The sequence below is a fragment of the Scyliorhinus torazame genome, chromosome 1 (assembly GCF_047496885.1).
Source record: "Scyliorhinus torazame isolate Kashiwa2021f chromosome 1, sScyTor2.1, whole genome shotgun sequence".
Lineage (NCBI taxonomy): Eukaryota > Metazoa > Chordata > Chondrichthyes > Carcharhiniformes > Scyliorhinidae > Scyliorhinus > Scyliorhinus torazame.
This window is the reverse complement of record NC_092707.1, coordinates 86,035,851-86,059,034: the sequence shown is the minus strand read 5'-3', so window position 1 is coordinate 86,059,034 and position 23,184 is coordinate 86,035,851. Positions and strand designations below refer to the sequence as shown.

The window sequence follows — 23,184 nt, the reverse complement described above, 5'->3', positions numbered from 1 at the left end:
TGAACGAGTTAGGGAGGCCATTCGGGGGTATATAAAAACCAACGACACGGGAGAGGTGGTGTGGGGGGTATTTAAAGCGGTCATCAGAGGGGAATATATTGCGATTCGGGCCCATAGGGAAAGGGCTGAACGGGTGGAGCTGGAAATCTTGCATGTGGACAGGAGTCTCCGAATGAGGAGCTCCTGAAGGAGCGTCAGACTGCAAATGGATTTTGGGCTCCTTTCCACAGGCAAGGCAGAGGGACAGCTGAGGAGGGTAAAAGGGGCAATATATGAATATGGGGAGAGTTTGCAGGATGTTGGCACATCAGCTGAGGAAGCAGGAGGCGGTGAGAGAAATAGGGAAAATTAAGGATGAGGGTGGAAAGTAGTGAGGGACCCGGGGTCGGTTAATGACTTGTTTCGTGAATTCAATGGTCGTTTGAGTCGGAACCCCCTGCGGGGGGAGGAGGGAATGAACCAATTCCTGGAGAGGCTTGAGTTCCCAAAAGTAGATGAGGAGCTGGTGGAGGAAGTCTTGGGGCCCAATTGGGCTCGGTGAAGTGATAGACGGATTGGGGGCAATGCAATCGGGTAAGGCCCCGGGACTTGACGGATTCCCAGTGGAATTTTATAAAACGTTTTCGGGGTTAGTGGGGCCGCTGTTAGTTAAGGCTTTCAATGAATCCAAGGAGTTGGGAGTGTTTCCCCCAATGCTATCACAGGCATCAATCCCTCTCATCCTGAAGCAAGACAAGGGCCTGGAGAGCTGTGGATCGTATAGACCAATTTCCCTTTTAAATGTAGATGCCAAATTACTGGCAAAGATCTTGGCCACCAGAATAGAGGACTGTGTCCCGGAGGTAATAGGTCAGGATCAGATGGGATTTGTGAAGGGCAGGCACCTGACGTCTAATATTAGATGGCTTCTTAATGTTATAATGATGCCAGCTGAGGGGGGTGTGAGGCTGAGGTGGTCATAGCCATGGATGTGGAGAAGGCTTTCGACTGGGTGGAGTGAACATACTTATGGGATATTTTAGGCAGGTTTGGGCTCGGGCAGGGATTTGTGGACTGGGTTCGGCTGCTATATCAGGCCCTGGTGGCAAATGTGAGAACCAACCGAACCCGGTCAGAATATTTTAATCTCGGGAGAGGGACAAGGTAGGGATACCTGCTCTCTCCCTTACTGTTTGCCCTGGCCATCAGAGCCTTTAGCAATGGCCCTTAGAGCATCAGGTGTGTGGGTGGGGCTGGAGCACAGGGTTTCTCTCTACGCGGATGACTTGCTGCTTTGTTATAGACCTTGGGATGACTGAAATCATGAAGGTACTCTGAGAATTTGGCCGATTTTCAGGCTACAAGTTGAATATGGGAAAGAGCGAGGTGTTTATGATCCAGGCACGGGGGCAGGAAAGGAGACTGAGGGAGTTACCTTTTAAAGTGGTAGCGGGGAGTTTTAGATATTTAGGGATTCAAGTGGCCAAGGATTGGTGGCAGCTTCACAAGTTAAATCTGAGCAAAGCAGTCAACCAAATGAAAAAGGATTTCCACAGATGGGACATGCTCCCGCTGATGCTAGCGGGAAGGGTCCAGACGGTGAAGATGACAGTCCTCCCAAGACGGCTTTTCTTTTTTCCAATGCCATCCGATTTTTGTCCCAAAGGCTTTTTTAGGAAAATAAACGTGGCGATTACAGGTTGTGTGGCTGGGGAAACCCCAGAGTAATTAGGGCACTCCTGGAGCGGGGTTGTGGAGAGGGGGGCCTGGTCCTCCTGAGCTTTATTAATTATTACTGGGTGGCCAACATATCGATGGTCAGGAAGTGGGTTGTGGGGGAGGGGTTGGCCTGAGAGAGTGGAAGTGGCATCCTGCAAGGCTATTAATGGAGCCCCTGCCATTCTCGTCGGCTTGGTACTCTACAAGCCTTGTGGTGGTGGCAGCCCTAAGGGTGTGGGGGCAATGGAGGCAGCACATGGGATTGGAAGGGGCGTCAGTGTGGTCTCCAATTTGTAACAATCACCGTTTTGTCCCGGGGAGACTGGATGGGGTCTTCAGGAGGTGGCAGCCCGCAGAGATCGAGAGATTTGGGGATTTATTTATCCAGGAGAGCTTTCTGACCTTGAAGGCACTAGAGGAGGAGTTTGAGCTGCCGGGCGGGAATGGGTTTTGACACCTTCAGGTCCGGGACTTTGTACGAAGGCAGGTTCCCAGCTTTCCTCTAATCCCCCCCCCCGATAAGGATAATGTCAAAAACTGGGGTTGGAGAGGGGAGGATTTAGGAGATATACAAGGAGTTGATGGAGTGGGCCCCGATCAGGGAGGTGAAGTGGGAGGATGAGCTGGAAATGGAAAAGTGGGGGAAAAGCCTAGAGTATCAATTCATCCTCGTCCTGTGCCAGACTTCGCCTGATCCAGTTCAAAGTGGTCCACAGGGCCCACATGACGGTAGCCCGGGTGAGCAGGTTCTTTGACGAGGTGGAGGACAGATGTGGGCGGTAGGGGTAGCCCAGCTAATCATGTACATATGTTCTGGGCATGTCAGAAGTTGTGGGGATTTTGTCAGGCATTTGCAAACGTTATGTCAGAAGTCCTGGAAGGGAGGGTAACTCTGAGTCCAGAACTGGCAATATTTGGGGTATCGGATGATCTGGGGGCCAAGAGGGGCAGGGAGGCCGATGTCCTGGCCTTCTCCTCCCTGGTGGCCCGGAGACGGATTTTGCTGGGATGGAGGGACTCTGAGCCACCGAAGTCGGGTGTGTGGGTCAGCAATATGGCAGGATTTCTCAGCCTGGAAAAAAATCAAGTTTGCCTTGAGAGGATCAACTCAGGGGTTTGTCCTTAGATTGGGGGGGGGGGGTGTAAGAAAATAGGCATGGCAGTGTTGGAGAAGGACAGGTAATTAGGGAATAGGGCAGTAGGGGACATTGTTTTTTTTTGTTTTCTGCATGTGTTGGCCCACAAGGTTGTTTAAGAAATGTTAAATGTGTTAAACTGTGAAAATTACAAATGCTTCAATAAAATATTTTCTAAAAAAAAGTGGTAGAAGCAGAAACTCTGTTTAAAAACAATTAAAAAAAATTAAAAAAAAAAAAAAAATTGGATATGCACTTTTGTTGGAACCTGCAAATTTATGGAACAAAAGTTGAAAGTTGGGATTAGACTGGAAGGATCTTTTGCCTGGTGCACACAATGTGTGCGGCTGCCTCCTGTGCTGTATATCTTTTTTCTATGCTTGAAACCAAGGGGAGGTGATGCACATAAATCTGTATCCGATAACCCAATCATTAGGTGTGCAGGGACTTGTACGTTGCCTGTCCAAATGATCAAACTGGGGACTCTAACTTGGGTTAATTTATTTTTCGCTGACCTGGATGTAGCTTTGAACTGTATCTGTAAATAAGATATTTTGTTTTTCATTGAATTGACATTTTTTAATGACTTCCTCCCTACACGAGCCATGATATTTAATTTGAATCCTTCCATCAGATGAAGAATACAGCCGATATTCAAAGCTGCTTCTGGCGACAACAGAACAGGTTTTGCAACATGTAATAGAGAGAGAGCGAGCAGCTTTGTTGCGACAGTATGAAGAGGAAAAAGGTACACCTGAATCCTGCTTCATTGAAGCTGCAATGCAGGAGCTAAAGGTACAAAAAACTAGTCTTAATAGGCTGTACCATTGTGTGTTTGCATGCATTTGTAGAATGTCCCTGGAGGTTATCTTTATGCAACAGGATTGAAAATTAAGAATTGTTTCTGTAAATGAAAGGTCAACTATTTATTTTTAAATATATTTTTATTGCTTTTTTAGTTTTTACAGTCAATACAACAAACTGGTACAATAGTGTCAATGTCAGGAGGAATCCAACAGTTCAGTAAACCCTACAAAAAGTAAAGAGGACGAGTAACATGGCGGGGGGAGAAGAGAAAGGATAAAGCCATGAAAACATGGCATACTGGCACACACCCTTGCATCTGGTATATGTGGGTGGGATTACCTTGTAGGAGTAAGGCAGATAGGGAGCCTGAGATATTTGAGATAAGGGCCCCTTACCTTTTGGAATGCATCTGATTTGGATGCAATCTGTAATAATTTTATGCCAATGCTGAACAGAAGGAGGCATTTTGCTAATCTAGGAACAAAGTATATTCTTCTGTACTGCAAATGTTAAGGTATTGTCCAGCCACTTCTCATTGGTGTCAATTATCTTTTTGTCTGGAAGCCTGCAACCAAGTACAAAGGATTTTTCCAAAGATTGTAAACTGGCCTCGACTGAGGAAGTCGCATTTTCGACAGATCTAATTCTCTCCTCCTTTTTGTTAAGCCTTTTACCTGTATTCTGCAGCTCTGTAGTATGAACATTGATATTTTGTGCTAACAGACAGTTTCTTGTTGATGATTTTGACAGTCAGCGGTTGTAATGCCTTTGAGAGTGCCGGATCAAGAGCCTGTTTACTCACTAAGTCACCATATTGAGGAGTCCGCTCCACCCCAGTGACTTCTGGCTGTTCTTTTTTTTTTTGTCGACTATTTAAAAAATATTTTGCTGCATTTTGTCACCAACGTTTAGCCAGAGCTCGTCCAGGGATATAATATGGAATTCTCACTCTGAGATAGTTAAACACAAGCTGTGTGTGCAATAAATTAAAGGATTTTAGGTTAAGTAGTGCCAGAGCTATGGAAGCACAGCTATTAATGTGTCCTCTTTCCCACCACCCCATCAATTTAAATGGTTGTGAGATTATAAATTAGTGTTGGTAAATGTATGGTTTTAAAATATTTTACATTTTCAGAACAGTCGCTTTATCAATGTTGCCTGGATTTTTTTACACTTTAATAATTTTTTTCTGAATCTCTAAGGCAGGAATCATACTTGGGTCTTTAGCAACACAAGTAATTCTCTGGTACTTTGTATTTGGCCATTTATGTGCTCTAAACTGGGCTGTTTATGGTCAAAACAACCTGTAACCTAGATGCTATCAATGTTAAACTCTCTGCTGTTTCTGATTTTTGCAACAGGGTCACTGGAATTAATCATCTATTTGCTTCAGCATCTTTAAGTTAGGAGTGAGGGAAGTTAGTTGTACCCCTCAGCTAGAGGTTTAATTACTAAAACACAGTGCAAGGATTATATTTTGGATGTACCGAGTTTAACACCGCATGATGGTTATTTACATTGAATGATGGGGTTGGATGTTGCCTCTAAAGTAAAGAGCAAAGCAGAGGTAAAAGTTTATTCTATTTTGGTAAACTAAAATTGTTAGAAAGAAGCTTGTCTTTTTGCTAGATTTCTGAAGGCAGTAGATGAGTGATGCTACAGTTGTATAGAATCTTGGTAAGGCTGCACTTGGAATATTGAGCACAAGTCTGGTCGCCACACTACCAGAATAATGTAGAGGCTTTGGAGAGGGTGCAGAGGAGGTTTACCAGGCTATTGCCTGATCTGGAGGATGTTAGCTATGCGGAGAGGATGAATAGACTTGGACTGTTTTTATTGGAATGACTGAGGTTGAGGGGTGACCCGATAGGGGTCTACAAGATTGAGTGGATGAGCAGGCATTCTTTCCCAGGGTGGAGAGGCACGAGGGGGCATAGGTTGAAGGTCTGTGGGGCAAAGTTTAGAGGAGATGAGAGGCAGGTTTAAAAAAAAAAAAAAAAAAAAAAAAAAAATTTTTTTTTTTACAGATGGTGGAGTGCCTGAAACGCATTGCCTGGGGAGGTTGTGAAAGCAGATACATTAATGGCATTCAAAAGGCATCGCGAGAAATACATGGATTGGATGGGTATAGAGGGATACAGCACTAGGATGTACTGGGGGTTTTGTCCGAGCGTGGTATCATGACTGGTACAGGCTTGGAGGGTCGAAGGGCTTGTTCCTGTGCTTTATTGTTCTTTGTTCTATATTTGCTTTTTTAAATTGCAGGATCGGGAGCAAGAGTTGTTGGGCTGTCCTCCAGACAAGGAAGTTCTTGGTGCAATGTTTAAACTTGAGGAACTGACCATTGCTGATTCAACCATGGTCGCAGAGAATGAAAAAAATACCACCATATGCTGCAAAAACCAAGTTCGTACCAATATTGTCGGCTAAATGCCCTTTTTCTCAGTTCTCTCAAACGGGTGGTTCCTGTGTCTGAGGAAGGGGAAGGCCATGGAAGAATTTGAAATAAAGATAATTGAAGTCTTGCTTTACAGAGAGTCACTGGGTAGAACATAGAACAGAGCAGCACAGAACAGGCCCTTCGGCCCTCTGTTGTGCCGAGCATTGTCCGAAACCAAGATCAAGCTATCCCACTCCGTCATTCTGGTGTGCTCCATGTGCCTATCCAATAACCGCTTGAAAGTTCCTAAAGTGTCCAACTCAACTATCACAGCACGCAGTCCATTCCACACCCTAACCACTCTCTGAGTAAAGAACCTACCTCGGACATCCCTCCTATATCTTCCACCCTGAATCTTATAGCTATGCCCCCTTGTAACAGCTACATCCACCCGAGGAAATAGTCTCTGAAAGTCCACTCTATCCCCCTTATTATCTTATAAACCTCTATTAAGTCGCCTCTCATCCTCCTCTGCTCCAAAGAGAAAAGTCCTAGCTTCCCTCAACCTTTCCTCATGAGATCTATCCTGCAAACCAGGCAGCATCCTGGTAAATCTCCTTTGCACCCTTGCCAATGCTTCCACATCCTTCCTATAATGAGGTGACCAGAACTGCACACAATACTCCAAATGTTGTCTCACCAGGGTCGTGTATAGTTGCAGCATAACCCCACAGCTCTTAAACTCAAGCACCCTGTTAATAAACGCTATCACACTAAGCCTTCTTCATGCCTCTATCCACTTGAGTGGCAACCTTCAGAGATCTGTGGACATGAACCCCAAGATCTCTCTGTTCCTCCACATTCCTCAGAACCCTGCCGTTGACCCTGTAATTCTCTATTAAAATCCATTGATGTCTGTCGCTTAAGACGTTGTGGAGCAGTTGACGTTTGGTCATGCAGTATTTGAGGGATTATGAACATGATTTTATGTAAGTTAGGGGTAAAATTCTGGGTGACAAATTTGCAAGGGTGGAAAATGGCAGGAGTTTCTTAGAACATTCAAGATCATGGATGACTTTTTTCTTTGCAGATGAACTGAGGCTGGGTCTTAGAATAGAATCCCTATGGAGCAGAAGGAGGCCACTTGGCATATCGAGTCTGCACTGACCCTCTGAAAGAGCACCCTACCTAGGTCCATTCCTCCACCTTATCCCTGTAGCCCCACTTAAACTTTTGGACACTAAGGAGCAATTTAGCATGGCCTATCCACCTAACCTGCACATCTTTGGACTGGGAGGAAACTTGGAGCACCCGGAGAAATCCCACGCAGAGACTGGGTGTACACTCCAGTCACTGAAGGTCAGAATTGAACCCAGGTCCCTGGTGCTGAGGCAGCAGTGCTAACCACTGCTACCGTGCAGCCCCAAACATTACAGTTACCCCCCACCTTCAGAGTTGCAGATGGCAGAGTAGGCAGGTGTTGGATAAACTTCTGACTTTTGACATTCATGAAGTCAACCTCTTGCTTTTACATTTAAATAAGACTTGGGGTACGAACTGCAGCATGCAGAGATCAATTCCCTGTCTATTTTCTTACTGAAGCACTGGTAACTTGATTAGATCACACCCTAATCTCCTGTATTGAAGGAGTGTTTAGCATATCTTCATACACTGTTCTCCATTGGAGCTTAGTTGAAGGACTTTGCAAGCTGATGAGCAGCCTGCTTTTGAGGCATTATTTTCTGTGACTAGTAAGTCCTGGAGCGTACTCGGGGCTTTCCAGCTTACAAGCAGGCATGCTACCAATTGAACCATTCTGTGTCCACAGTCAGGTGATGTTACAGAAGTGGAAATAGATGGTTTTAGCAATGGCAAGGTTATGTGCTGGGAAGCTTATCTCTGGGTTAGCTATGACACTGGTTAGGCAGTCTTGTTCAGCCTTGTGGTTGGCAAGGAGTCGGTGGTCACAATCCTACATTTGTGACAGAGACTGAAGGTGATGGTAGTATGGTTTTTCCAATTCGAGAACTTGTTCACTCATCACTGGGTGTTGGGCAAGCAGTGACTCATGTTTTTGTGCTTTTAAACTGTAGTGCTAAAAAAGGTTGGGAGGATGTTTCAACCTCTAATCTGACTTTATCTGAATATTTCTGGATAGCATGTATTGGCCTATTCATCTGCATTTGATGAAATTATCGATGAATCTCAAGAGGAGGCCATTGCTGCACAATGCACTGATTTGGATGAGTCTGTCACTGCTGCTGAATCTGTCAGCAGTTGCACAATAGTAGAAGGAGCTTGTGGTGGAACTGCTTGCGGAGAAGTTGAAAGTGGACCTTCAACTGAGGCTACTAGACCAAGCTCAGAAACAAATTATTACTACTACTACCAAGGTGAGCCTTCCATATGGACAGTATCAAATGTATCTTTTTTTTAAAAATAAAGAGTACCTAATTCTTTTTTCCAATTAATTGGCAATTTAGTGTGGCCAATCCACCTACTGTGCACATCTTTTTGGGTTGTGGGGTGAGACTCACGCAGACACTGGGAGAAAGCATCAAATAAATCTTGATGATTATCCTTGGATTAATTATATTAACACAACTGAATCATTTAACAAATCTGAGATCTGACTGTTTCTATAATGTTATCTTTCAAATGACGAGGGGTGAAACTGGTACTGAAGTATAGCGCAAGTTTCTGTAAAACCTGTCATGGAAAGGTTGCTATCTGCTAATTATTGGAAAGGCTTTGATATCAGTGAAGGATCCTTTCACTTGAATTTGTGCCATTTATAAGTGGTGAAAGCTTTCTCAATGATGCTTCTTACCATGTGTTGAATAAACAAAATAGATATTCAGATATAAATAAAATATTATGGCTTTGTTATTGTTTCTGCAAGACTTAATTTCTGTTTTTCAGCGGAGGATGGACAATATATGTTTCTGAGCCCAGTTAATGTGCGATGTTTGGTGAGGGAGTATGGCAGTCTGGAGAACTGTCCTGAGAAGATCACAGCGGCAGTGATAGAGATTGTTGGGCATTCAATGACTGAGGTAGAGTAACTTAAATTTTAACACACTATATACTCATGGTGAACTTCACTGAAGCATTCAGTCATTTTGGAATCCAGTGTTGGCTTTTAGGTAAGTTGAATACGGGCAGTCAGAGGACAGTCTCAGTCTCACTGCATAGCTTAATTCCAAACTTTGATCATATTGAGTGTGCAACTAAACATTTCAGCACTGCACACACCCAACGGTCCCATAATTCCTCGATTTGGCAAGTATTGTTGAAATTGTAGATTTTTTGGTGTGTGAAAAGTTGCTGGAGATTGCTAGAACTCAATGTGGACACTGGTTTAAGACTACAAGTCAAGCAACTAAAACCAAAGATACCTACTTCAGTGCTGAAAAGAACTGAATTTCAGGGTTCAAGTGAAAGTTGGCTTCCCTTGACGTCAAGGTAGCGTATGACAGAGCCGTGGTAACATTGGTCGGCAGGAATTTGGGAAGAGTAGGTGGGGAAGCTTTCCAGTAGCTGAAATCTTTCTGGTGCAAAATATGATTGACCATCTCAATCCCCAGTGCATCACTGCAGTTCCTCAGGGTAGTGTCAAAAGTATCATCTGAAAGGCAGAAGTCCGTGTGATAGAATACTTTTCTATTTATAAAAAAAAAAAAAATGCTTTCATGTATGTGGCCATTGTTGGCTGGGCCAGCGTTTATTGCCTATCCCGAATTGCCCTTGAACTGGTTTGGTAGGTCAATTCAGAGGACATTTAAGAGTCAATCACATTGCCGTGGGTCTGGTGTCACATATTGGCCAGACCAGGTAAGGATGGCAGATTTCCTTCCCTAAAGGAACCTTGATCCAGTTTGCAACAATTATCAATGGTTTCATGGTCATCGTTAGACTTTAAATTCTAGATATTTACTGAATTTAAATTTCAATACCTGCCATGGTGGAATTTGATCTTGGGTCCCCTGAGTCTCAGTACCATTGCGCTACCACTTAAATGCAGCTCCAAGAACAACAACCTAAGATAAGTAACCTCCTTGATTGACATCCTATCCCCAACACCCTTAATATTAAGGCTCCTAACAGTCTGATCAAGGATTCAACAGTGCCTTCAAACATGTGACTCCCTGAAGTACAAGGGCAACAGGCATATGAGAATGCCATCACCTGCATGTTCCATTCCCAAGCCTGTACACCGACATGATTTGAAAATATATTGCCTTGTCACTGGGTCAAAATTCCTGAAATTCCTTCCTAACAACACTGCAGGAGTACCTTCACCACATGGACTGCAGCAGTTCAAGAAGGCGGCTTATTATCATGAAGTCATATAGGGATGGGCAATAAATTTTTACCATACCAGTGACATCCAACTTCCTGTGAGTGAAGTTTCAAAAACATCTTCGAGATTTGGTAGATGATGAAACGTTAACTAAACCATAGAAATTGGTTTTATAATGCCTGTTGAGATACGTGGCTAGTGAAAAGTGTGTAGATCGGAAGTTTGCTTTCTGTTCCTTTGGATCACTTTGCTATTAGCAGTATGATCTAAGTATGTTATAAAACTCCAGCCTTTCACCACAAAGTTTTGATTTCTTTCTCTTTGGATATTAGATGATGTTGAACAATGTTGTAATTAAGGTTCTGGTTGAAATGCACTTCACAAACTCCGTTGTTCTTTCATTCTGGATAAATGCATGGTGTGGCACTGAACCATTCCGATTTGTTAACTGACGGGAAGCACGGTGGCGCAGTGGATTAGCCCTGTTGCCTCACGGCACCGAGGTCCCAGGTTCGATCCCGTCTCGGGGTCACTGTCCGTGTGGAGTTTGCACATTCTCCCCGTGTTTGTGTTGGTTTCGCCCCCACAACCCAAAAGATGTGCAGGGTAGGTGGATTGGCCATGCTAAATTGCCCCTTAATTGGAAAGAATGAATTGGCTACTCTAAATTTAAAGATTTGATAACTGACGTCATCCAGGCCCAAGTAGAAGGGGTAGTTGCTGTCGCCTTTAGTGGAGCAGTAATGATGAGGTGACTTTTCTCTCCTTCATCCGTCAGAAGTTAATGTATAAAAATTGGGAGTTGGAGCCCTCTCTACAGCCAATAAATATTGAAGTGAATTGTGGCACCCCTACTGGCTGAGTAGTTAACCTTCTAACACAAAATGGCATTGCTTAGTATTTTCCACCACACACCATTCCGTCAGAAACAAAATGTCTTGCTCTAACATGTACCCGTTGCAGCCCTAGTCCCTTCAAAAAGTCCAGGAATATCTTGCTGCAGTAGGGATTGACTGATTGAGTTCAAATCAGGGATTGAGCTTGTTTGTGGTTTATTTGCTGGTCAGATCAGTATAAGGGGGCATCGTATAGGGTTTGTTTGCTGTATATCAATATTTAGGTCTTTATTTTGTGGAAGACTGCTGTATTTAAGTTCATTTTAGTGATGTTTAAATCTTCTCCCACAGGATGTACGACGCAGACACCGCTATGTGTGTCATCTACCTCTTACCTGTGAGTTTGGTATTTGTGAGCTGGCTCTGAAGCCACCTGTGATATCAAAGGAAACGTTGGATGCATTTTCAGGTTTGTTCCTGCTACTTGAATCATATAACGTTGTATTAAGTGACCTGTGATTGGTGCTGGAAAATTTTGAGATCGTATGTTTTCCCGCCAGATGATCTGAATAGAAGGCGATGTCTTCGCTTAAAAAAGGCTCGGGATGAACGTCGAAGAGAGCGTCGGATTGAAATGGAAGAAAATAAAAAACAAGGCAAATGTGAGACTTTGATTTACACTCCAGTTAAAAAATTCCAATGTACCTTGTGTGGAGTGGCACTTTAACATAGTTTCATTACTTTAATTTAGATCCAGAAGTTCACATTGCCCTGGAAAACTTCCAACAGTTCCCAGCATGTGGCTCTTCTCCAGAAGCTGCACCATTTATTGTTTCCCTGAACAGTTTTGATGCTGACCCTCTTCCTTCAAGTTGTCTTGCAGTCAACACTACCCTTAGCAGCAGCCCCAATTCTTTGGAAGGTAGAAATTTATACTTTCTTACTCCGGAGAAAATATTTGTTTTTTAAAGCTTGCATTTGTATAGTGCCTCATTCCTTCCTTAAACTGTTCTACATTCCTTAAACTGTTTTACATTATCTCCAGTGTCATGCAGGGAAACATGATAACCAGTTTTGTTTGCCACAAGGTTTCTCAGCAAGTAGAAGAATGAACAGTGTTTTTGGTAATGGAGTGTGCAATGTTGGCCAAGGCACACAACCTAAACCCCACCCCTCCCAACCCTATTGTGTTATGAGACTCGCCTGAATAGTCTGACATGGTGATCGTTATTCTATTTCTTGTTGTGCTTCACATTCCCCATACTGGAGTAGAGTGTCAGCTTAGATTGTGCTTTAATTCTGCTCTTGTGTAAACTTTTCTCGGGCAACATTTAAAAAAAAAAAACGATTGCAAGTGACTTTTCAAGGTTCATGCTGTGTGTGTGTGTGACTTTAACTGATTATTTGGATGAGCTGGAAATACTCTGGTCCGATAGCTTTTTTAAAAAAAAACTTGTTAAAATAAACATTTTATTGAAATACTTTTTGGTATTGTAATAACAACACAATAAACAATGTACATGAAACTATAAATATAATGCAAAAGCCGTCTCCCTCCCTTACAGGTCCCACCTTTATTAACCCCCTACTCTCAGCTAAACTAACCCCCACTTCTGCTGACGATTAATTTTCTGCGAAGAAGTCGACAAACGGTTGCCACCTCCGGGTGAACCCTAACTGTGACCCTCTCAAAGCGAACTTGATTTTTTCCAAGCAGAGAAAGTTAGCCATGTCAGTTAGCCAGGTCTCTGACTTCGGGGGCTTTGGGTCCCTCCAAGCTAATAGTATCCGTCTCCGGGCTACCAGGGAAGCAAAGGCTAGAACGTCTGCCTCTTTCTCCTCCTGGATTCCCGGGTCTTCCGACACCCTGAAAATCGCCACCTCTGGACTCGATGCCACCCTTGTTTTTAACACTGTGGACATGACATCTGCAAATCCCTGCCAAAATCCCCTAAGCTTCGGACATGCCGAGAACATGTGGACATGGTTTGCTGGTCCTCCCACACATTTTGCACACCTGTCTTCCACCCCAAAGAATCTGCTCATCTGGGCCACTGTCATGTGAGCCCGGTGAACGACCTAAAATTGGTTCAAGCTGAGCCTGGCACATGTTGTGGACGCGTTGACTCTACTCAACGCTTCCGCCCATAGACCATCCTCCATCTCTCCTCCCAGCTCCTCCTCCCACTTGCGCTTCAGCTCCTCGGTCTGCGTCTCCTCTGACCCCATAAGTTCCTTGTAAATGTCTGAGACGGTCCCTTCTCCTACCCACCCTCTGGAAACTACCCTGTCCTGAATCCCCCTTAGTGGTAGGAGCGGGAAGGTTGACACCAGTTTACGTAGGAAGTCCCACACCTGCAGATACCTGAATTTGTTTCCCCTCGCCAACCCAAACTTCTCCTCCATCGCCCTCATACTCTGAAAGCTCCCCTCTATAAACATATCCCCCATTCTCTCAATCCCTGCTCTCCGCCATATCTGGAACCCCCCCCCATCCATACTTCCCGGGGCAAACCGGTGATTATTACAGATTGGGGACCAGACTGATGCTCCCTCTGCTCCCACATGTCTCTTCCATTGCCCCCAGACTCTCAGGGCTGCCACCACAACGGGGCTGGTGGAGTACTGTGCCGGCAGGAACGGCAGAGGCGCAGTTGCCAACGCCCCCAGACTGGTGCCCTTGTGTGAAGCCGCCTCCATATGCTCTCATGCCGACCCCTCCCCCACCACCCACTTCCTGATCAAGGCTATATTCGCCGCCCAGTAATAGTTACTAAAATTTGGCAGCGCCAGCCTGCCCTCTCCCCGACTCTGCTCAAGCATTATCATCTTTACCCGTGGGGTCTTGCCCGCCCAAACAAAGTCAAAGATCACTGTTGAGCTGTTTAAAAAAGGACCGTGGAATAAAGATGGGGAGACATTGAAACACGAACAGGAATCTCTGGAGGACCGTCATCTTCACCGTCTGCACCCTCCCAGCTAATGAAAACGGGAGCGCATCCCATCTCCGAAAATCATCCTTCATTTGGTCTACTAGCCAGGCCAGATTTAATTTATGCAGCCAGTCCCATTCCTGTGCCACTTGAATGCCTAGGTACCTAAAGCTTCCCTCTTCTAATCTAAAAAGCAGCTCCTCCAATCGCCTCTCCTGTCCCCTCGCCTGGACTGTAAAAATCTCACTTTTGCCCATATTTAGCTTCTACCCCCGAAAGCCAGCCAAACTCACCTAGAATCCTGCTGATTTCTTCCATCCCCTCTAATGGGTCCGATAGATACAGAAACAGGTCATCTGCATAGAGCGAGACTCTGTGCCCCACCAGCCCCTTCCGGCCACTTGAGGCTCTGAGCAATTGCCAACGGCTCTATAGCTAGCGCGAACAACAGTGGGGAGAGGGGGCATCCCTGTCTCGTCAAGTCCGATAGCTTTTGTGAGGAGCGATAAAGTTAATGCTTCAGGTCAAAAATTTAATAGTATGTTTTAAGCAAGTAGAGGCATGAAAAGGGGAGTAAGGTTTGAATGCTGCAAATCGTCAGCCAATCGGGCAATACCTGTGGGGGAGGAACCAAATACAGTTTTATCAAAACTAGGAAAAGGTGAATGAAAGGGGGGAGGATGGCAGAAGGGAGGGTCTGTGATTGGGTAGAACGCAGGAGAGATGAAATGGCAAAATTGAGATGGTGCAAAAGCAGATGGTAATGCAACAAGTGAAGAAACAAAAGATAGGCCTAGAGGAAGTGTAAATACGAGTAACAGGATCAAATACCAACAGCTGTGTCCAGAAAAATGGGGAAGTGGTCATGATCTGAATTGATCTCCATTCCGTGACATGGAAGCCTTCAAAGTACCCAATCAAAAGATGAGTTGCTGTTCATTCAGCTTATGTTAGGCTACATTGGAACAGTCAGTTTTTCACGGGACAGAAGCTGGCTCTCAAGCCCAAACCAGTCAGTTCCATTCTCCCAGGTTAGAAGCTGAGGATTGAGATGTGAGTTGGGAATGGCAGGGAAAATTAAAATGACAGTTGACCAGAAGCTCAGGATCACGTGGATTGAAGGGAGACATTCAGCAAAGTGATCATCCAATCTGCATTTAGTTTCCCTGTTATAGAGGAAACTGCATTGTGAGCAATGAAATACACTGAACAGCAGTCCTTCCCACCATCTAGGATGCCCAAAACTCCCAAGTGTAACATTCATTTACTTGTACTACTTTCAGTTTAATACAACCGTATTTGCTGCTCACTGTGCTCCTTTTTAAAAAAAATTATGGCATTTGTAATTTTTTAACTATTTCAAAAGAAAACTTAACAGTAACACTCCCACCCCCCCCCCACCCCAACCAACAGCCACACTCAGCCAACATGGCTTACACACCCAGTTCCCCAGTCCCTCTCCTCCACTCACTGATCCCACCTCCACAATCTCCCTCTATACACCCCCCCCCCCCCCCCCCCCCCCCCACAATCCCATCATATCTGCTGACAGCTTAATTTTCCTTGAAGTCTATAAACGGCTGCCACCTCTGGGCGAACCCTAACGTTGATCCTCTCTGGGCGAACTTCATCTTCTCAAGCCTGAGAAACTCGGCCGTGTCACCAACCCATACCCCTGATTTTGGGGGCTCCGAGTCCCTCCACGCCAATAAGATCAGTCTCCCGGCTACCAAGGAGGCAAAGGCCAAAACGTCAGCCTCTTTCGCCCCCTGCACTCCCGGGTCTGCTGAAATTAGCCGTGCCACCCTTGTCATTAATACCATGGACCTGACATCGGCAAACTTGCCAGAATCCCCTGAACTTCGGACATGCCCAGAACATGTGGACATGATTTGTGGGCCCTCCCGCACACTGGCCACACCTATCCTCCACCCCTTCAAAGAAGCTGCTCATACGGGCCACAGTCATTTGCATCAGGCTGAGCCTGGCACACGACGAGGACGTGTTTGACTCTACTTGGGGCATCTTCCCACAGACCTGCCTCTAGTTCCTTGTCCAACTCATCCTCCCATTTACATTTTACATCTCCTATCTGGGTTCCCTCCCACTCCATGAGCTCTTTATAAATTTCTGAGACCTTCTCGTCCTCCACTCCTGTTTTCGGAACTACCTTGCCCTGTATCCCCTGGGGCGGTAGCAGCGGAAAGGTTGAAACCTGCCTCTGTGCAAAGTCCCTCACCTGCAGTTAACGGAACCCATTCCCCCACCTGGCAGCTCAAACACTTCTTCCACTGTGCTCTCCTGTTGATAAACCAAATCAAACTTGGTGATTCCTTTGTGGCACACCTTTGTTCAGCCCACAAGTCTGACTCTCAACTTCCCTGCCCCACTCCCACTTTGATCTTGGCCTCCTACGCTGTCCAATAAAGCTCAACTCAAAATTGAAGAATAGCCCATCTATCAGTTAGACAAATTACAGCCTTGACATTGAACTTAATTCCAGATGATACCTGCTGCCTTATTTTTTTTCTGCTGTTGGTCATGATTCTGCATTACGCATTTCATAGTATCCCAACAGTGCAGAAGGGGCTACTCAGCCAATCAAATTTGCATTAACCCTTGGAAAGCACACTACCTAGGCTCACACCCCCAGCCTATCCTCATAACCCAGTACCACACCTAACCTTTTGGATACAAAGGGACGATTTATCAATCCACCTAACCTGCATATCTTTGGACTGTGGGAGTACCCAGAGGATACCCATGCAGACACTGGAGAAAGTGCAAACTCCACATAGTCACCCAAGGCCGGAATCCGGGTCCTTGGCGCTGTGAGGCAGCAGTGTTCACCACCATGCTGCCCCTCTCATTTTCCCAAGCCCCATCCTTTGTATCAAATGGTCAGCTGGGGTTACACGGAGAGGGTGGGAGAGTGGGCTTAATTGGGGTGCTCTTTGGGAGGGTGTTTACTCATGAGGTTTGAGGAATGATCGTGCCCATAAGCTTCTCTCTTTTCGCCCCCCATTTCGCCGTCAACACGGTCCTGCTCCTCCCTGGCCAGCTCGAGGGCTCTCTCACTGGTTGTGCTCTATTTTGTCCTGCAGGGATACAGACTGGGACTGGAGTGTAGGCAAGAGTCCTGCCAGTTCAGATGGTTGAGTAATGGATTGGAGTTTGAGCAGGGATGAGGAGCAGAGTTGATACTGGGGCCAAGAAGGTGGTGGTGGAATGGTGAGGGGGGTGGAAAGAGGGTGGGTGAGACTGCAAGTGGCAGACTTCACCTGGCTGCGTGAAGGTGCATTTTTATACGGCAATGCTGCCTAGTACTCTGAAGGGAGCTGGTACTTGACTAAAGATGCAATACCCTTCCAGGTGGGGGTGGTCACCTTGCTGGTGGGATGCTTCCTGGACTGCGGGTACAGGACGTGCTGCCTCTGCTGGACTCCAACCAGAATTCTGGTCTGGGCTCTCTCAGGAAAATCTTGGAGCGCAGGCTTCCTGACTGCCATCTCACCTGCAATGGATCGGGAGCGAGTGGTGGGTAGGTGGTCAGATGGAACTCCCCAGTGATTGCTGTGATTATTTCCCTGGGTGAGCGAGAATGCAATATGTTTCAAATAGTGAAAAAAAACTTGTTTAAGGTCTTTGCACTGTTTTTCTCATGGGAACTGACACTTTGTCAATTTCTGGTAAAATATCACCCTACATTTTCCTTGTGATTAATCTATCACTTAAAATTCTTCTGCACGTACTACCACACTGGTGGTAAAAAGAACCGTGTTTCGATGTGCCAACTCCACTCTTAACATTTCAGTGGTGTCATCCCACTGTACTCACTTTCCCAGTAGGCAAGGCTTCCCTGGCCTCTATTTTTATATATAAAAAAACTTTTCAAAATAAATTTAGACTACCCAATTCATTCTTTCCAATTAAGGGGCAATTTAGCACTTTTGGGTTGTGGAGGCGAAACCCACACAAACGTGGGAGAATGTGCAAACTCCACACGGACAATGACCCAGAGCTGGGATCGAACCTGGGATCTTGGTGCTGTGAGGCCGCAGTGCTAACCCACTTTGCCACCGTGCTGCCCATAAAAAAACTTTTGACTGAGTTATGCAAATCTTTCTCCGGTCACTAGCCAACAAGATATGTAATTGGTTGTTTTCCCAACATTGAAATGAATATGAAGATTTTGCATGCAGTGTCCTGCTATTGGCGATTGTGTCTTTAGTTTGGTGAGGCAGCTGATCAAAAGTTGGAATTTTAAACCTTCAGCCTCAAACTAGTTTTCTCAGCATTTTGTTGAGAATCCAAAACACTAATCTCCTTTAATTAAAAAGGTATATGTGGGGACTTGAAAAATCGTGTCATGAGGTGCTGCTTTAACAGCCTACATAATTGAATTGCAAATCCTCTGCTGAATTGCATAGGTTAATCCGTGTAAATTTCCATGTCTTCAGTTGGGGCTGGTTCAGCACAGTGGGCTAAACAGTTGGCTTTCATTGCAGAACAAGGCCAGCAGCGCGGGTTCAATTCCCGTACCGGCCTCCCCGAACAGGTGCCCGAATGTGGCTTTTCACAGTAACTTCATTGAAGCCTACTTGTGGCAATAAGCTATTATTGTGTGTGAACAGGAGCAGTCAGGGAACAGAATGGACATTGATTGCTTTCCATTCCTAGGCTCAGTTAATGTTGGGACTGATAGCAGTTGTAAATCTTTTTTAAAAATATTTTTTTATTCTCCTTTTTCACATTTTCTCCCAAATTTACACCCAACCATAAACAATAATCAAAAATGAATGTAATGCCAATCCCCATATCAATTACAACGATCCTATCCTCTCATCAAACCCCCAAACATTAGCCTGCATGTTAATGTAAACAAATGACAACAAGGAATCTCAGTCACCATTAACACATACAGTCAGTGTCCCCCCCCCCCCCCCCCCAAATGTTCGATGTGATCCAATTCTCGAAAGTGCATAATGAATAACGCCTATGAATTGTAGAACCCCTCCATCCTTCCCCTCAGTTCAAATTTGACCTTTTCAAGCATTAAGAATTCCAGCAAGTCTCTCTTCTCTTCCCCCTCCCCCCCCCCCCCCCCCAACCTATCATGCCAGAGCACAGGGTGGAGAGGTTGATCTCCACCTTAACAGGATCCACCTTTGGGCGATCAACGAGGTGAAGGCGATAACATCTGCCTCTGCGCCTGTTTCCAACCCCGGCTGGTCCGACACCCCGAATATGGCCTCTTGAGGGCCTGGGTCCAGTTTCACGTGCACCACTTTAGAGATTACCCTAAACACCTCCTTCCAGTAATCCTCCAGTTTTGGACAGGACCTAAACACATGAATGTGGTTTGCGGCCCCCCCCCCAACGTTCACATAAATCTTCTACATCCTCTCCCTTGTACGGTGCGCTCTGTACCACCTTCAGTTGTATCAGCCCCAACCTCACACACGAGGTGGAGGCGTTCACCCTCCGGAGCACCTCACACCAGAACCCCTCCTCCCAACTCTTGAGCCAAGAACTGAAATATGGTGTCTCAAATCTTTGGGAACCCCTTTTAATCTATCCTAGTATGTATCATGTAGGCACTGGGAAGAGGCATCTGTGCCGTGTCCTGTTATTTATTTTTTGTAATTGTTTGACCTAGCTGGAATAGTTGGAACAGCACACAGTGAATACGTAATTTTTTTCTGTAGAATCAACATTGAATCAATCCGCCCTTGCTTTTAGTCCAGCGAGTCCATCCCAGTGTGTTGGCAGCTTGGAAGATGATGCACACTTTCCTTCGTTTGCTCAGGTAATTTCAATTCTGAAGTATAAATATATATTACACTCCACAGCATAACTATGTACTACTTCTAATGCGTATAGGTCATGTGTGTGCACAAGTTTATTTTCTGCAGTGGGGAGATTAATAGAATTTGCTATGTTGTTTGGTGTACCTTTCTGGCTGTTCCACAAACACCCAAGGATTGTAAACCATCTAACTACCTGACAATTTGAGAGCAGCTTGTTTACTTCAGGAGAAATAGTATATTATGCAATATTACACCAGGATCAGTTTAGCTCAGTTGACTGGACAGCTGGTTCGTGATGCAGAGCAAAACCAACAACGTGGGTTCAATTCTAATAGTAGTTGAGATTATTCATGAAGGCCCCTGCCTACTCGACCTGGTCCCTTGCCTGAGGTGTGGTGACCTTCAGGTTAATTCACAGCCAGTCAATCCTTCTTCCAAACACCCATTTTGACACCTCCCCTTGCAAATGCTGCTCACTCTCCAATCTCTTTTTTCCTCCAATGTTTGGGATGTCCTCCCTCCTTGATTTGTGCCTATCTTTAACTCTCCTTTTCCCACCTCCACACATTTGATCTCATCTAGGAGTTATAGTAAATGCTCATCTACATGCTGTCCCTTGGAGATGTCACCTACACGCATGGCGTCAGCTTCACTACACTGGCATTTACACTGTCCCCTTTTCTACACCTCTTTTCACACATGCCTGTTGTCAGACTACTTGTCCATCCGTCTGCCTTGGGTGAGTTTTCTTTCCTCCAGGTAAACACTGATTGTATTCCACATTCTGCCTTCTGTCTTTGGCTGACCCAGCCTGTTTGTAATTTCTCCTGATTAAATTTGAGTTTCTGCTTCCCATATCTTAATACTTCCACCAGCTCCTACAACTTTCTGTTGTTGAGGTCCTCTTCCATGCCATTGTCACTGCCAGACCCAGCTGTCCTGGGTGGTCATCCCTGCCCCAATCCCTACAGCTCACCTACATTTATCACCTGATGCCAGACTACCTCCTATTGAGTTTCTGTTGTATTTAAATATCTCTTGGCCTGATTCTTTCCTCCAGCCCTACAACTGTCCCTAATATCAATGTTCTTGCCTGTTGTGCATGTTCCTCCTGAATCTGTCTCCATCTGTCATTAAGAACCTCTTTAAAATTGTCGGATCAAGCTTTTTTTGTCTAATCTCTCCTTTGGCTTGGTGGTGTATTTTTCTACATTAAGGTTTTAAACATCTTTCTTTTCAGATGCTGAAGGATGGAAAGGCTAAAGCAGAAGTATGGCCCAAAGTAACTCCAAGAAAAGGTGACTTTTGTTTTAAACCCAGAAACCTACAAGACCATCCAGTAATCGTGATAATGTGCTTCATTAATGCAGTGGTTGGAATACTGACTGAAAAATTGTTTTGATAGCAGAAACCAGTTTGATGCCCCCACCTGCAGCGGACAGTGATGGAGAGAGTGATATCTCAGACCGTGTGCCTGTACCCAGCTTTCAAAATTCCTTTAGTCAGGCTATGGAGGCAGCATTCCTCAAGCTTGATAAAGCTTCAGTCCCAGAGCTCTGTGCAGGTAATAGTAGAGTGCATTGCTGCCCTTTTGGGGAGAGGACAGGAAGGTGGTTGTTGATTTTTTAAAAAAAAACTGTTGCTATTGCAGTAAACTGTTATTCTCACACTACCAACCAAAATTTCAGATGGTGGCAAATATAAATTGTCACTTTACCAACTAGAAGCAATTATTTAGTTATCCGGAACCTGAACACTGTATTTTATACTTGTGTTTTAGTGTACTGTTGGAAGATTTAGAAGTAAAAACATTTCTTTGCTTCCTGATTTACTTGCATATATTATTAGTTCATGCTTGCAAATATTACGCTGTATTCTGATGGAAATGGAACTCTCCATTAATTGGCATTTTTGAATTTCCCATGCTGTTAAATGAGTGGACTGAACATTTGTTTAAAAGTAGGGATGTGTATATAATTATTTCTCTAATTTTTGGTCCATTATTCTTGCAGAAGAGAAGAATGGGAAAAAGAAGAAGAAAAAGCAGAAGCTTCTCTTCAGTACTTCAGTAGTTCACACAAAGTAACACAGGCAGTCCCTGCCTGTCTTAACCATTTCAGCACCATAGGCAACCACTGCCTATATTTGCATTCACTGCTGTCTGTGCAAAAAAAATTATTTAAAAAAAAATTTTTTTTTGCTGCTGTAGTTTTAAGAATTTTTGGTTGCATTTCAAATCCGTAACATTACAGCGAAGGCAATTGTTGAGTGGTTTGTAAATGAAAGTTGGCCTCCTGTTTATGATGTATACAAATTTATTACAGCTTTGTGGTTGAACACCATAACCAATTCATACAGCTTGTGACTTAGGAATTTTTTTTAAATGAGGGAAATTCCAGTAAAAACCTACGCTTAACTCCTGCCATTGTATGTAGAAGTTCACTGGGGAATAATTTTTTTTGTACAGTACTGTGGAAGCAGCTATTTTGTAAATAATTGGCACGTAAATTTCTTTTAGCTAAGTCACTAAGTTAGTCAAATGGTGTTTAGTCCTTTTCTCCCTTTGCCCAACATGACTGAAGTTTTGCAAAATATTCTTCCCCACACCACAGAAAAGCACATGGGTTCATTAGTGTGGAACCTATTGAATTGGCCTGTAATCATCTCATCTTTCTCTGTACCCCAACCATGTTGTCGGGTGTTATGCAGTTCATGGCAAAATATATAAATTAACTGGCTGGAGTTTCCCTTTTTTGAAGATTTTAATTTGAACCGTATCTTTTTAAGAAAGTGAATGTAAAGAATCTAATGAAGTGTTGAGTTCAGCCTTGTTACTTCTACCCTTCACTTTTCTTTAATGCAACAGCAGAGAAATAGATGCAATAAAAAAAATATTGTGCGGAGTGTTGGTTTTTTCTCTCCTGTAAACCATTCAGGGAAGGTATTGGTCAACAATTACATTATTCTGCTGCTCTAGAAAACCACAATCCTCAAAGAAACCACTTGGAATGACTAGGTTTCTGTCCAGTGCTGAGTGCTTTAGGTCTCATTTTGAGGGAAAATATTAATTATTTTAAAATCCATGTGGCCAGGAAAACCACTATTCTGCCTGATGAAATTTTAATTTGCACAATGGGAAACACTTCCTTTTTCCCTGGGCCCAACACCCACAATCTCCTGAAATTAATAAACATTAATAATTTTATTGAAAAATATGTTTGCTTAAGCGCAAATATTTCTCAGGCCCATAACCACCAACATGCAGCAGTTTTAATTCTCTT

The 23,184-nt window shown here is 44.4% G+C and overlaps 1 protein-coding gene across 2 annotated transcripts in view; it reads left to right on the top strand.

Annotated features, from left to right (window-relative positions):
* rnf10 (ring finger protein 10) overlaps window positions 1-22,806 on the top strand; it is a 55,756-nt gene extending 32,950 nt beyond the window's left edge. The window contains exons 7-17 of one of the 2 annotated variants that reach the window (XM_072497477.1): window positions 3,469-3,629; window positions 5,907-6,047; window positions 8,180-8,414; window positions 8,944-9,077; window positions 11,512-11,629; window positions 11,721-11,822; window positions 11,912-12,082; window positions 19,802-19,902; window positions 21,144-21,201; window positions 21,312-21,467; window positions 21,916-22,806. In XM_072497477.1, coding sequence (XP_072353578.1) covers window positions 3,469-3,629; window positions 5,907-6,047; window positions 8,180-8,414; window positions 8,944-9,077; window positions 11,512-11,629; window positions 11,721-11,822; window positions 11,912-12,082; window positions 19,802-19,902; window positions 21,144-21,201; window positions 21,312-21,467; window positions 21,916-21,989 — 1,451 coding nt within the window. In that variant the 3' untranslated portion in view covers window positions 21,990-22,806. Of the gene's footprint in view, window positions 1-3,468; window positions 3,630-5,906; window positions 6,048-8,179; window positions 8,415-8,943; window positions 9,078-11,511; window positions 11,630-11,720; window positions 11,823-11,911; window positions 12,083-19,801; window positions 19,903-21,143; window positions 21,202-21,308; window positions 21,468-21,915 lie in introns of both variants that reach the window. The other variant, XM_072497470.1, reaches the window with a different exon arrangement.
* Window positions 22,807-23,184: the final 378 nt, after the last annotated feature.